The 13,171-nt window shown below is 33.3% G+C and overlaps 1 protein-coding gene across 1 annotated transcript in view; it reads right to left on the bottom strand.

The window, feature by feature from the left end:
• Nucleotides 1–6,364: 6,364 nt before the first annotated feature.
• The window catches only part of LOC145276723 (uncharacterized), a 55,245-nt gene continuing 48,438 nt past the window's right edge, over nucleotides 6,365–13,171 (bottom strand). Inside the window, exons 2-3 of the mRNA XM_080127940.1 lie at nucleotides 9,193–9,611; nucleotides 6,365–7,082 (exon numbers count right to left, since the gene is read on the bottom strand). Coding sequence (XP_079984066.1) covers nucleotides 6,555–7,082; nucleotides 9,193–9,611 — 947 coding nt within the window. The 3' untranslated portion in view covers nucleotides 6,365–6,554. The remainder of the gene's footprint in view (nucleotides 7,083–9,192; nucleotides 9,612–13,171) is intronic.

The raw sequence follows: 13,171 nt of genomic DNA, 5'->3' as shown, positions 1-13,171 counted from the left end.
TCAATATATGATTTTGAAATGCTTCGATTTTTATCTCTAATGAAGTAGCCCGATTTATTCACTCCAGGTCATAAAATACAGCTGGGAACATATAGATTCTAGATTTAATGTGATACAGCACTCTCTTGAAGTCAATAATACTTTGCTTTCTTTAAAGGCCGTCCATCCTAGGCAAATAAATGGGTCCATTCAAGTTAAATATCTAACCCAAATAATATTTTTTCATCTAAAACTGAATTTAATATTTTGATGCCATAGCACCATCCAAACTTCTTCCCTGGATGTATTCAATTGACAGGCGACGAACGAATTCAAGTTGGTATGAAGAGGCTATTGCATTGCATTGAAGAAGATCATGGCCAAAATAATTTGATCGCCTCACATTTTACGTTCTATATATGTTGTGATACATTTTAAATTTCGCTATCTCCGGTCAGACCAAGTTGTGCACTGAGTGAGTATTTTTATGGCAGTTTTATTAGCCTTACTAGTTCCGGGCTGGCTCAGGAGAAATTTAAAGCGACTGTTTTATTTGTGACACCATCACTAGAAAATTGCCGTACAGAGCTAACAGACTCCCATAACAGAACCTCCTCTTTCCAAGATCTTTTGCTTTTATCAAATGACCTAAGTCTCGACCAGAAAGACCTAGCGCCCTAAGAAACAATTCACTTGTAAGGTGAAACAAGCCCTGGTAACTAAGCACCATAGGAACATGCCTCGCCAGAGAGTCCGTACCAAGCCTTACTAGAAGGTTACAGACAAATGTTTTGAACTGGAGAAGTCGTATTAAGCGAATTACAGTTAGTCCCGCCGGTCATCCGTCGGATTTCTTTTTACATCGCCTACTGTTGGGGCCGGTTTTTGTAATTGCATAAGTCGGAGTTAGTTCTGCGTGAATTACGTTAAACACGCTGACATTCACTATAAAATGCTGTTCCGAGAGCGAAAATGTTTTTTTTTATTTCAGGAATAGTTTGTGCATGAAATATGTGCCCGGTCGCTTTTTGTTTTGACAGTAAATCAATCATTTTCGCCAGAAAGACAATATATATATATATATATATATATATATATATATATATATATATATATATATATATTGATTCCTTATGTGTTCCGATGTGAGCTTACATACAAGAGTCACAATCTCCGAAACGACGGTTGTATGTTTAGTCGCACTGATGAGTTGTGATACAACGAAACACTACTGCATGCGAATGACTATTAAGCCCCCCCCCCGTTTTTGGGTTGAGCACTTTGCAAAATATATTTTCACCCGACGCGTATTTAAGTGATTAAGCGAAACCCTCTATTTGTAAACAAACTAATAATTTGAGCACTATGCGACGGGCAAATGTTAATTAAATAGACATTTGAGGAGAAATATTTACGGGCACTGATTCGTGGTCCGATGGTTAGAGCTGCCGCTGTCAATACGTCAGTGAAAAAGTGTATGTCGAGCCGCACTGATGAATTGTGATACAACGAAACATTACTGTATGTGGATGGCTATATATCTATATATCTATAAAAGTGAAAGTGTCTGTCTGTCAATCTGTCTGTCTGTCTGTCTGTCTGTCTGTCTGTGTACATTTCCCTACGAAATAACTCTGTCAATTTTCAGTCTACATACTCGAAATTTGATATACAGGGTATTGAGATTTGGGAAAATCTTTGTAATCCGTTTTCGGAAGGAAATTTGGCTGTTAAAAGGTCAAAGTTCAACGATTTGACCTTTGAGAACTTTACCAAACTCCTCCGCCAATTTTGGGTCTAAACACTTGAAATTTTAGATATAGGTCCATTGGACTAGGATCTAACTTAATAACTTAATTTGAATCCAAAACAATAAATGCTAAGGGGTCCTAATAGGGGTCAAAGTTAAAAAAAACAGCAAAGACGTCGGGGTTTTCCCCGTTCTTTTTCTCCTTTGCGGTACGGGTTCGAGCTTGCCTTCCTACTACCACATTGTTTTTTTTGCTCAACATACAACTCCAAACACACGGGCAACGCCGGCTTGAAATGCTAGTATATATATATATATATATATATATATATATATATATATATATATATATATATATATATATATATATATTACAAAGGCGTCACCACTTATCAAGGCCGATAGGCACACTCAAGGGTCAAATGGTGTACAGTAGTCAAAAGGACAATATAGTAATCGATAGTAATGGAAGTTCGGTAAATTTGTTAACTTAAGTGTAACGGCTAATCAGAAACTTGTTCACGTTGGACTTGAAGGCAGCTGGAAAGCAGGAGAACGGCGTGCAGTTCTAAGAAAAAAGCTTTGATCATGGAGTCTACGCTTAGGTTTAAGCACAGATAAAGAGTGGGAATTATTGATAGTGGAAATATATATATATATATATATATATATATATAATATGTATATATATATATATAAAGAGATAGATAGATAGATAGATAGATAGATAGATAGAGTTTCAAGTTACGGGAATCCAAGCATAAAAAGCCAATGAATATAACGAGGTTATTAACAGTGTCCAATTAAAAGGGCAAGATATTTTATTTGCTTTTTAGTAAATATTGTGTGTCGCGACGCTAACAGAACTATGGTTTCAATCAAAATATGACCTCGTCGGGTGACCTATACTTCTGGATAAATTTAAAGCCAGAACTTAAATGATTCAGTTCTTAACAGCACCTGTTTCGTTGTGCATAATTATTCATGTAACTTTTAAGTCAAGTTATATATGTCAATTATATATATATATATACAAAATATTTGTTATATGTGTGTGTGTGTGCGCGCGCGTGTGTGTGTGTGTGTGTGTGTGTGTGTGTGTGTGTGTGTGTGTGTGTGCGTGTGTGTGTGTGTGTGTGTGTGTGTGTGTTAAGCTCTGTTTTGTCGTAAGAAGAATATTGTGCTTCTATTTTTTTCACGTTTAAAACTGAATTCAATTCGATATTAATAAACGTAATTAATTTTATATTATAAGCTTATTCATGTTCTAAACTCCAGCAATTCATTTCCGACATTTGTTGTGTATGAAATGGATTTCTTTATTGACATTCGTGTTTTCGTAAGCAACACTATGATTTAAAAAAAAAAACAGATATTATACTGCAAGGTTGATTTTTCCCTTCTTAATCCCCTAGCATTAATAACCATTTATTTAAGTATTACTGATGCAAACTCGAGTGTAAAGTTAAACGCAACACTATACATAAACAAACACCCGGAAATAAATGTTATTATTCACTTTTGTTCAAAGAAAACAGTAAACCTGGTTTCAAAATTAAGGCCACTATTCGTCCATGCATGGAGTATTGTTGTCACATTTGGGCTGGTGCATCTGCTACTAGTCTCTCACTCCTGGACAGGGTTCAAAAGAGAGTCACCAACCTTATAGATCCTGAACTGTCATATAAGATTCAACCTCTGTCACATCCATGAAATGTTGCATCCCTCTGCCTGTTTTACAAGTATTTTAATGGTGAATGCGCCGACGAATTACACGCACTTGTACCCCTCCCCTGACGTAAATAACCCGACAAACCTGACAAGCAGTAAAACCCGACCCCTACACAGTAGATATTTCTAGATGTTAGAAAGCCTTCTACTCCAGTAGATTCTTCCTCAGAACTGCTAGACTTTGGAACTCCCTTCCGGGATTCTGCTTTCCCAACTGTACTGACATGCAGAAGTTCTAGTGTAATGTGAACAGATATCTTGATGCTCATTTCACTACATAACATCCCTGCAACTTATGTTCCCGATTGTAGCCCCCTACTTCAAAGAGGCACTGTGACTTGTTTGGGGCGAAAATGGGAGGAAAAACAAAAACAAAAAAACAATTTCCAACAAAATATGATTTTTACTGATGTTCGATTCATGCAAGATGGTCAAAAAAACAGTCTTAAACATTTCATACGTTTCTGTGGCATTTTTCCAACTTTAAACGTTTATTAAATATCGTTCTTCTAAAATATCCTCACGTCCAGATAACATTTTTAAAATTACTAGCCGTGACAATCCAATTGGAAGAAATTAAGAACCAATAAATGCCAATTCAGCGGGCATAAACAGTAAACAATCAGAGAGTATTCAGAAATAGGAAGTTGGGATTTTACATATGCGCTTAAGTTCGCCGTTTTTTCTTAATTACAAGGCGCCTTAAATAATTTTCCTGAATTTTTGTACAGACATTTAAAATTGTTGTAGAATCTAGAAAACTGGGTATATTATTGCTATATATCTTATAAGATTACTGACCAATTTTTATGATGTCAGGTTCAAATGAACAGCTACAGCAGGAATTGGAATAGACTCTACTAAAGCCCGATTGTCACGGCTAGTAATTTTAAAAATGTTATCTGGACGTGAGGATATTTTAGAAGAACGATATTTAATAAACGTTTAAAGTTGGAAAAATGCCACAGAAACGTATGGAATGTTTAAGACTGTCTTTGGACCATCTTGCATGAATCGAGCATCAGTTTTTGAGTGGCATAAGAGATTCAAGGAAGGCATGGAGTCTGTGAGGTATGATGAGAAGTGTGGGAGGGGTAAGGAAGTCAGAGCACCAAAGTTGATTGGCCAAATAAAGAATTTCATGAATAAGGATCGTCGTATGACTATAGAGACGTTAAGTGCACAGTTTGATGTCAGTGTGGGAACTGTACACACAATTATTCGCAAAGAACTGAAGATGTGGAAGATTTGCCCAAAGTTTGTCCCAAGTGTGCACAGAGAAAATCAGAAAAAAAAGACGTTGTCATGACAGCAGAGAAATGGTCGAACTGGTCGAATTCAGATCCCACAGTTTAGCCCCTTCTTCCTTTGACTTTGTTTATTCCCAAAACTAAAAGAAAACTTTAGAGACTGTCGTTATAAGACAATTGAGGAGATGAACGAGGCTGTGTCGAGGGTCATTGACACACTCACACAAGAGGACTTCATGAGGCCTTACAGAAGTTGTTGGAACGGTACAACAAGTACATTGCAGCCGGAGGAGATTACTTCGAAGAGGATTAGAGTTTCATGTGTGTACTATCAATAAAAGTACCCATATGAAAAAAAAGTTTGGAAACTTATTTAAGACACCTCCTATCTAAAGAGTGCTCAACATTATTTTCTTAAAGGGACTTTTTATAATTATTATATTTTTCATAAATATTAACAATTACTTTTATACCTACAACCTATGTATGTACGTGTGTGTGTGCGTGTGTGTGTGTAAAAAATGATAAAATACAAAACTACAAATAAATTAGTAACTGCTTTTTCCTTTCTTGTTTTTTGTTTGGTGTAATTTTTTGTCTGTTTGTTTGTTTGTTTGTTTGTTTCAGGACTTTATTTTGTGTGCTTGCCTTTAGTTTCCGAGCCAATATCTTCCGCCATGAGAATTAATTTGCAAATCATTCTTTTTGATAGACTTCCCACAGTTATCGCAATTGTAGTATCTTGTCAATTGTTTCAAACTACTTAGCATCGAACTTTTTTTTATTATTTATTAAATAGTCGAAGGGGTGTTAATATATGTTAATGTTTTGGATACAAGTTTCATGGATATCTTATCAGCAGTTCTTGTTATGTGCGGTTGCTTACATAGACAAAGACAAACAGACGGACAAACATTGAAAAAGTAAATAGGTAGACACTGAAGACGATACAGAGTAGACAACCATAGAAAGACAGTCAAACAAACGGACAGACAAGCATAGAAAAAGACAGAAATACAATCAGACAGGAAGACAGACAAACATTAATAAACAGAGAGATATAAATGCAAACATACAAAGAGACAAACGGACAAGGTAAACAGAATGGAAAAAAAACACAGATATAATGACAAACCCACGAACTGACAGATAGACAGATATAGGGAAAGAGACGGACAGACAAACATAGATAAAGAGACAGACAAACAAATATAAAGAAAGCGGTCAGACATAAAGAAAGTATATACACAGGCGAAACATAAACATAGAGAAAGATGGACAAACAGACAAACATATGGAAATGTAGACAAACACGTGGAAAGACAAACAGACAGACATATAAAAAGACTGACAAACGGGCAAACAATATGGAGAAAGAAAGAAAGACAGACAAACGGACAGACACAAGAAATGGACAAACGTAGGGAAAGACAGACAAACAGAGAAAAAAGACAGACAGACAACATGGAGAAAGAAAACAAACAAACACAGAGAAAGACAGACAGACAGAGAAAGACAAACAGACAAACAGTCAGACAGATAGAGAGAAAGACACAAAGTGCAGACTTGTTGAGGAAAATAAATGAATGCAGAATAAAACGTAATCTCCTAAACGACGGATAAAAAATGTGAAAGAAAGAACTCAACACCGACGTAAATAATTGAATTTCCATTTAATCTTCTCTAAAGCCACAAATTATTTGCGTTGCAATTTTTATACAATATTCACGAGATTTCAAACAAACATCACAAGAGAAAAACATTCATTCGTTTTTTTGCACATGAGTTTTAAAAAAATGGATGGGCCAGGGGTTAAAAATGAAAAAAAAAGATTAAAGATACAATTATGATTTAGCAAGTTCTTGATGTGTGTGAGCCAACATCGGAATATGTTCAATGGAGGAAGTGTGCTCTTTGGCCTTAAAGCGCAGATTATCAATGCTTGACTTTCGCATATCAACAACGTCCGAATCAAACGAGAACCTCACCGGCGAATGGTTAATGTGTGAGCTTGGTATCATACCGCTGTTTAGGAGAATGTTGGGTAGCGCGCCGGGCCCCGCAGTGGTTGCGCCCATATAGTTCGAAAGAAGACCGCCGAAAGGCAGTTTGCCCGGGATGCACGTCGGGGCGAGCGTCGAGAATCCGGGTTGATGGTGGAGGGTTAAGAACGGACTGACCCCGGTGAGATGAGGAAAACGGTTTTGCCAGAAAGCGTCGGTGGCGCCGGCGTTATTGAAGTGGGTGGCACCGGCCAGCGCGCTTACGTCCGGCAACGATTGAAGATGGTCTGTTGGAAGGAAGTTGGGACTTTCGCGACCCATGGCTTTCTCACGCTTTCGCCATTTGGCTCGTCTGTTTTGAAACCACACCTGTAAAAAAGACAAAACAAAAAAAATTGTTAGAAATCTTTTCACAATTTCAATGAACGTATTTCTGTTATTTCAATAAGATTTGTACGTTATAGTGCTTGTTTGGATTAAAGTAGTTTTGTTTAGTTACACTTTCTGTTTCTGGCCAAATTTAACTTGCATCGACAATATAAGAATTTATAGCGCTGATGATTGGTTTTTACATTCGCACTACCGGTGAACTAAGGTACTCTATTCTAACTTCAAAGAGCATTTTTTTGTTTATTTTTGTTTTCTTGCCTCCCTCGAGGGAAGAGTTAGAAACAAGGTCGATTTTTAATATTAGGGAAACCAGCTCCCCAAAAAGCGGGTTTTCTGGTTAGTAACCAAAATAAAAAATGTATTAGTCATGAAGGATTTCTCCTCCACTATGATCCCCACGACAACAAAAAAGATACAGATACTACACTTTGATCCTGAACCGAAGACCAAGAACTCAATGTTGTTCAATATATAGATATAGATATATATATATATATATATATATATATATATATATATATATATATATATATATATATATATACATGGAGGTCCCCACTTATCAAGGCCCGGAGGCCACTCACGGATAAGGGTTATTGCGTGTACAGTAATCAATGAGATAGCATTGTAGTAATCATTAGTATTGGATATTTGATAGAGTGTCTTAATTAAGGGGGCGGTTTGTCAGGAATTTGTTTATGTTGGACTTGAAGACATATATATATATATATATATATATATATATATATATATATATATATATATATATATATATAATGTCGAAAGACCATCTTGGTAAAGATTTTTATTCATGGTGTTTCGGTTGGTTCTTTTGTCTTCCGGCATATCAACCATTTTGGGGGTTATTTAATGGCGAGTCCGATCATTTTTGTGAATGTTCTTTATATTTTTAAATATTTATTCATTATGTTTGATTTGGTTGTTTTTTAAAGGCAAATTGTTTCTATTTTTTATTTTGCCGAACATGATTGAGTTTTGCGGAGGAAAAGGAAAAACAATAGCATCAGTGTTTGATGCATTTCAAGCCAGAAAGCCTGATCTGGAAGCACTAGGTTAATTTCTTTTTATTTTAATACCACGTTTTTTTGTACGTACAAATTTTTCATTTTTTTTTATTACAACTTATTGGTCGGATATTTTTGTATATATAAGCAACGAGCATATACTACACAAAGGGTGAGATAATGCTTGGGATAATGATTTTATGACAACAGGACAGATAATACACTAACCTTTTAAATGAGAAGAGGATGACATTAAGACAAACTAACATATACGATCTCGAAAAGAGGAGATAATGCCTAGCAGGATGACAACAAAACAAATACTACGTTTACTCTACCTCCAAAAAAGAGCAGGTAATGCATTGGATGATGATATCAAAGTAAAGAGGGGTGCATTGTCCTACCGCTACCCTGAATTGAGCATTTAAAGATAGTAATACCGAATATACATCATTAATAGACGAGAATTTTTAGCCCATTAAAAACCTTACAGGCCCTTGATTTAGACTGGATGCTTTATGCCAAAATTCTAGAGTTAATGATTAATCTTATTTCCCTAACTGTGCATCGAACGGATACCATATACCTTCTCATAGCAAAAATCAATACAAGATTTCAATCATATCAACCAAGTAGTTTCCGGGAAAACTAAAACGTATATATATATATATATAATAAATGTATTCCTTGATTTTAATCCAATGAAACCGGTGTTTATAAAATAGTACTCAATAAGAAACAGAGCTGCATTATTGCATAATTTTCTTTATTTATGCAAACATTATGTACGACATATATATATACATGCTTCAGTACTGATTTCTTTGTGGTTTCCATTGGCTAAGTTTTGATTGAAATCACAACTAAATAAAGAAATATATGTGTGTGTGTGTGTGTGTGTGTGTGTGTGTGTGTGTGTGTGTGTGTGTGTGTGTGTGTGTGTGTGTGTGTGTGTGGGTGGGTGTGTAGTTGATACATTTATAAGAAAAACTGTCTCCTCTCCTTATATTCATTATAAAATACATGCTCTTCACACATTTTTCTATAATTAATATGTTGCTTACCTGGACTCTTGCTTCACTTAGGTCGAGTCTCATTGCCAACTCTTCTCGCGTGAATACATCCGGGTACTGTGTTTTTTCGAACGATCTTTCCAACTGGTGAAGCTGAAACGTTGTAAAAGTCGTCCGACTCCGGCGAATTTTTCGTGGTTTCGGGCTTGAAACGCCGCTGCCATCTTCACCGTTCACCGGTCCTCCGTGCATGCTGTTGATGTCGGCGTTTTGTGGACTAGACGCGTCGTCTAAACTTCTTGGCGACTGGACTGACGACGACGGACAGTGTTCCTTAATACCCTCCGCGGTCAAACTACTTTCGGCGTCGTACGGACAGAGGTCATTACCAACGACCGTTGATCCTTCATTATATTGTGATCTGCTGGTCACTTCTGAACAACCATCGCTAACTATACTGGGACAATCACCTGCAAAAATGAGAAATAATTGTTTTAGAACAAAAAATATAAACTTATTGAGAAAAAGTTCTTTTTTGATATATATATATATATATATATATATATATATATATATATATATATATATATAAATTCTTTTTTAATATATATATATATATATATATATATATATATATATATATATATATATACATATATATATATGTATATTGAATTTATATATAAATATTTTATCACGGAAAACACAACTCTGACTTTCATATATATATATATATATATATATATATATATATATATATATATTCAGAATTAAAAACTTTTAACATAAAATGTGGATATAAATATTGATACTAATATTTATAGGATAATTCCATTCAAATAAAAATGCTTAATATTAGAACTTAATAATAGAATTTCAATATAAATAGAAATAAGTTAAGATCTTTGCAATATTATTTCTTTCAAACTTTGAGAATTTCAATTACTGTGTTAACCACGAAAATTATAGCTAATCTATAAACAATATTATTTTACTATTTTTCATCTTAGTCTATTTTTGAAACTTCATGGAATAAGGAAATATTTATCTTTATCTCGTATCCTTTGTGTCTACGAAGAATAAATGTTGTAAATCATAATTTGCAAAAGCTATAGCTTCGATCATATATATATATATATATATATATATATATATATATATATATATATATATATATATATATATAGTAAATATGAAGAATTACTCCACCCTCGAAAATTCCTTTAAAATTACCACTCTTCTGGGGTTTCGGGTCTCTGAAAATGGCCAAAACACCCCCGCCCCTCCACCGCCTCCCACCAAATGTAAACAGGTAATTTTAAAGGATTTTCCGAGGGTAGAAAGGAAGCCCCGCACAAAGTGGGTGACCATTTTACGTTAAATTATTATAGAAAAGTGATCCCCCACTTTTTAAAACTAACATTTCTTCATATTTTGGAAGCTACTCGTTTGCCTTAATTTTAAACATAATTTTCGTTTTCAGCGACCCTGAAAACCTATAAAAGTGGTAATTTTAAAGGAATATTCGAGGATGGAGTAATTCTTCATATATATATATATATATATATATATATATATATATATATATATATATATATATATATATATATATATATAATTGTTTTATCTATTATTTAAGTTACTTACTTAAGCTTTCACCTATTTTATTATTTTATTTTATTAAAATAAACCTGTAACGTATAATTTCTACCTGCCCGGCTAATTTATTTATATATATATATATTATATTTAATTATATATATCATTATACTATCAAAATAAACCTGTAAAGTATATTTCATTAACTTATTTTTCCTTTTCTTTTTCTTTCCATTTTATAAACAATAAATATCTTTCAATCTCTCCCCGCCCGGCTAAATCACTTTAAACCCCATTTTCAACCCGTTCCTTCACTAACATTAACTCTCCAACCTGTTGTCATGGTGATCCTTTAAATTAACTGTTACTTATGCCGTTATCAATAAAAGTAGCGTCTTTTAAGTTTAAACCGTTAAAAAAAACGTATATAAGAATTTACACATAATTAATATTTAATTATAAACCCCTCTCTTATCGAAGACACTCCTACTGCTTTAAACTCCAACGTCCTCTCCCTACCACTCCCCCTTCTTTTCTAACTCCCCTTTATCTACGATTTTTCCATTCTTATTTGACTTTATAACTTAGTCCATCTATGAATTCTGACGATGCTAGTTGGATTTTTTCCTCTCTTTGAGGATTTTCCTCTAGCTGAAACAATTTGTAAACTCATTCTGGACTCACAGTAATAAATTTCCTATATATATATATATGTATACACTCGTTTGCTATCTCAATGTAGGTACAGATAACAGAGATAAAAAAAAATAATTTACAATAATCCTAATATATATATATATATATATATATATATATACATACATACATACATACATACATACATACATATATATAATGAAATAAATTCGGAAATAAATCTTTTAAACAATCTTATTAATCAAGCGTTTTCTTCTGTTTTCACTTTAATATATTTATATATAACTGGAATTTAATGCACGTATATACATGCTCTATCCGGAATATTGAGCATTTTTTAAGTATGGTACTAAACTTTGCATATTAATATTTGTATTTTGGTCTTTAAGTTTTAATTTATATATATATATATATATATATATATATATATATATATATATATATATATATATATATATATATACGTTTGTTTACAGAAAGTTTTTAAATGAGACAAGTAATTGGTACTGTCAGTTTCAAACCCGATAATAAGGACCGTTTTAGATACCCATATCAAGCTCTCCTCAGCCAATACTCATCTTGAGTATTGGCTGACGAGAGCTTGATATGGGTACATAAAACGATACTAATTATCGTGTTTGAAACTGCCAGTATCAATGACTTGTCTTATGTTAAACTTTCTGTAAACAAAAATATATATAAATACGCTCTTATTTTTGGATTTGCCTTATAACTGATCAATCTGCTCGACTTCTTTTTAAAAAAAAACTAATTATATATATATACATATATATATATATATATATATATATATATATATATATATATACATACATAGAGAAAAAGAGGGAAAGGGAGGGGGAGAAATAAAAAGGAACAAACCGTGTTATGTATTCATCAACGTTTCGTTTTTATTTCGAGACTTCCTCTGGATGAAATAAAGACGAAACCTTGTTGAACACATAACACGTTTTGTTCCTTTTTATTTCTCTATTTTGTCTGAATACTATTTCCATTATTTTCATTATATATATATATATATATATATATATATATATATATATATATATACATATATATATATATATATATATATATATATACCGATTTTGATGAAAATAAATGTACTCAAAGTGCGAAACATTCGTTGATCCTTATTCAATCCCGATCAAGTATATATATATATATATATATATATATATATATATATATATATATATATGGGGGGGGGCGTGTGTGTGTGTTTATAAAAAAAGATGGCGTAAATATAACACACGATTGCAACTACTCTTCCGATTTTTCGAATTTATGTAATCATGCCCATATTCTTATAGATTAGCAAATCGCCCGGTGTTGCCCAGTCGTAAAATACGCATAAATACTATATTTTAATTCACAAAGAAACTAAGACATGTGCATGCAAGTATTATGTTTTTTTCTAAACAGTTCACTTCTTGTAAGTAAAGAAAAAAAAAGAAAATATTCGGGCTGAGATCGAAACCAAAACCTCTACATTGTTAGTCAAGTACGATTACCATTAGGAATGCTTGACACGATTTAAAAAGTGTTTTCAACCGACTCATACTTAGGATGAGGAATCTGTAATACGCACATTCACACATGCACATTCATGAAACAGCACACAAATAAAAATCTGACGACCATCATGTGTCAATTTTTCAATTTTTACCCTTTAGCGGGCCGTTTTTGTTTTTCGGGATAAAACCGACTAAAAAGTTTTCTACGTGTCTGAATATACTATATACTAAATTTC

This window comes from Euprymna scolopes, chromosome 5, assembly GCF_053919585.1.
Source record: "Euprymna scolopes isolate OS-2025 chromosome 5, ASM5391958v1, whole genome shotgun sequence".
NCBI classification, from domain to species: domain Eukaryota; kingdom Metazoa; phylum Mollusca; class Cephalopoda; order Sepiida; family Sepiolidae; genus Euprymna; species Euprymna scolopes.
This window is presented reverse-complemented; position numbering and strand designations above follow the sequence as displayed.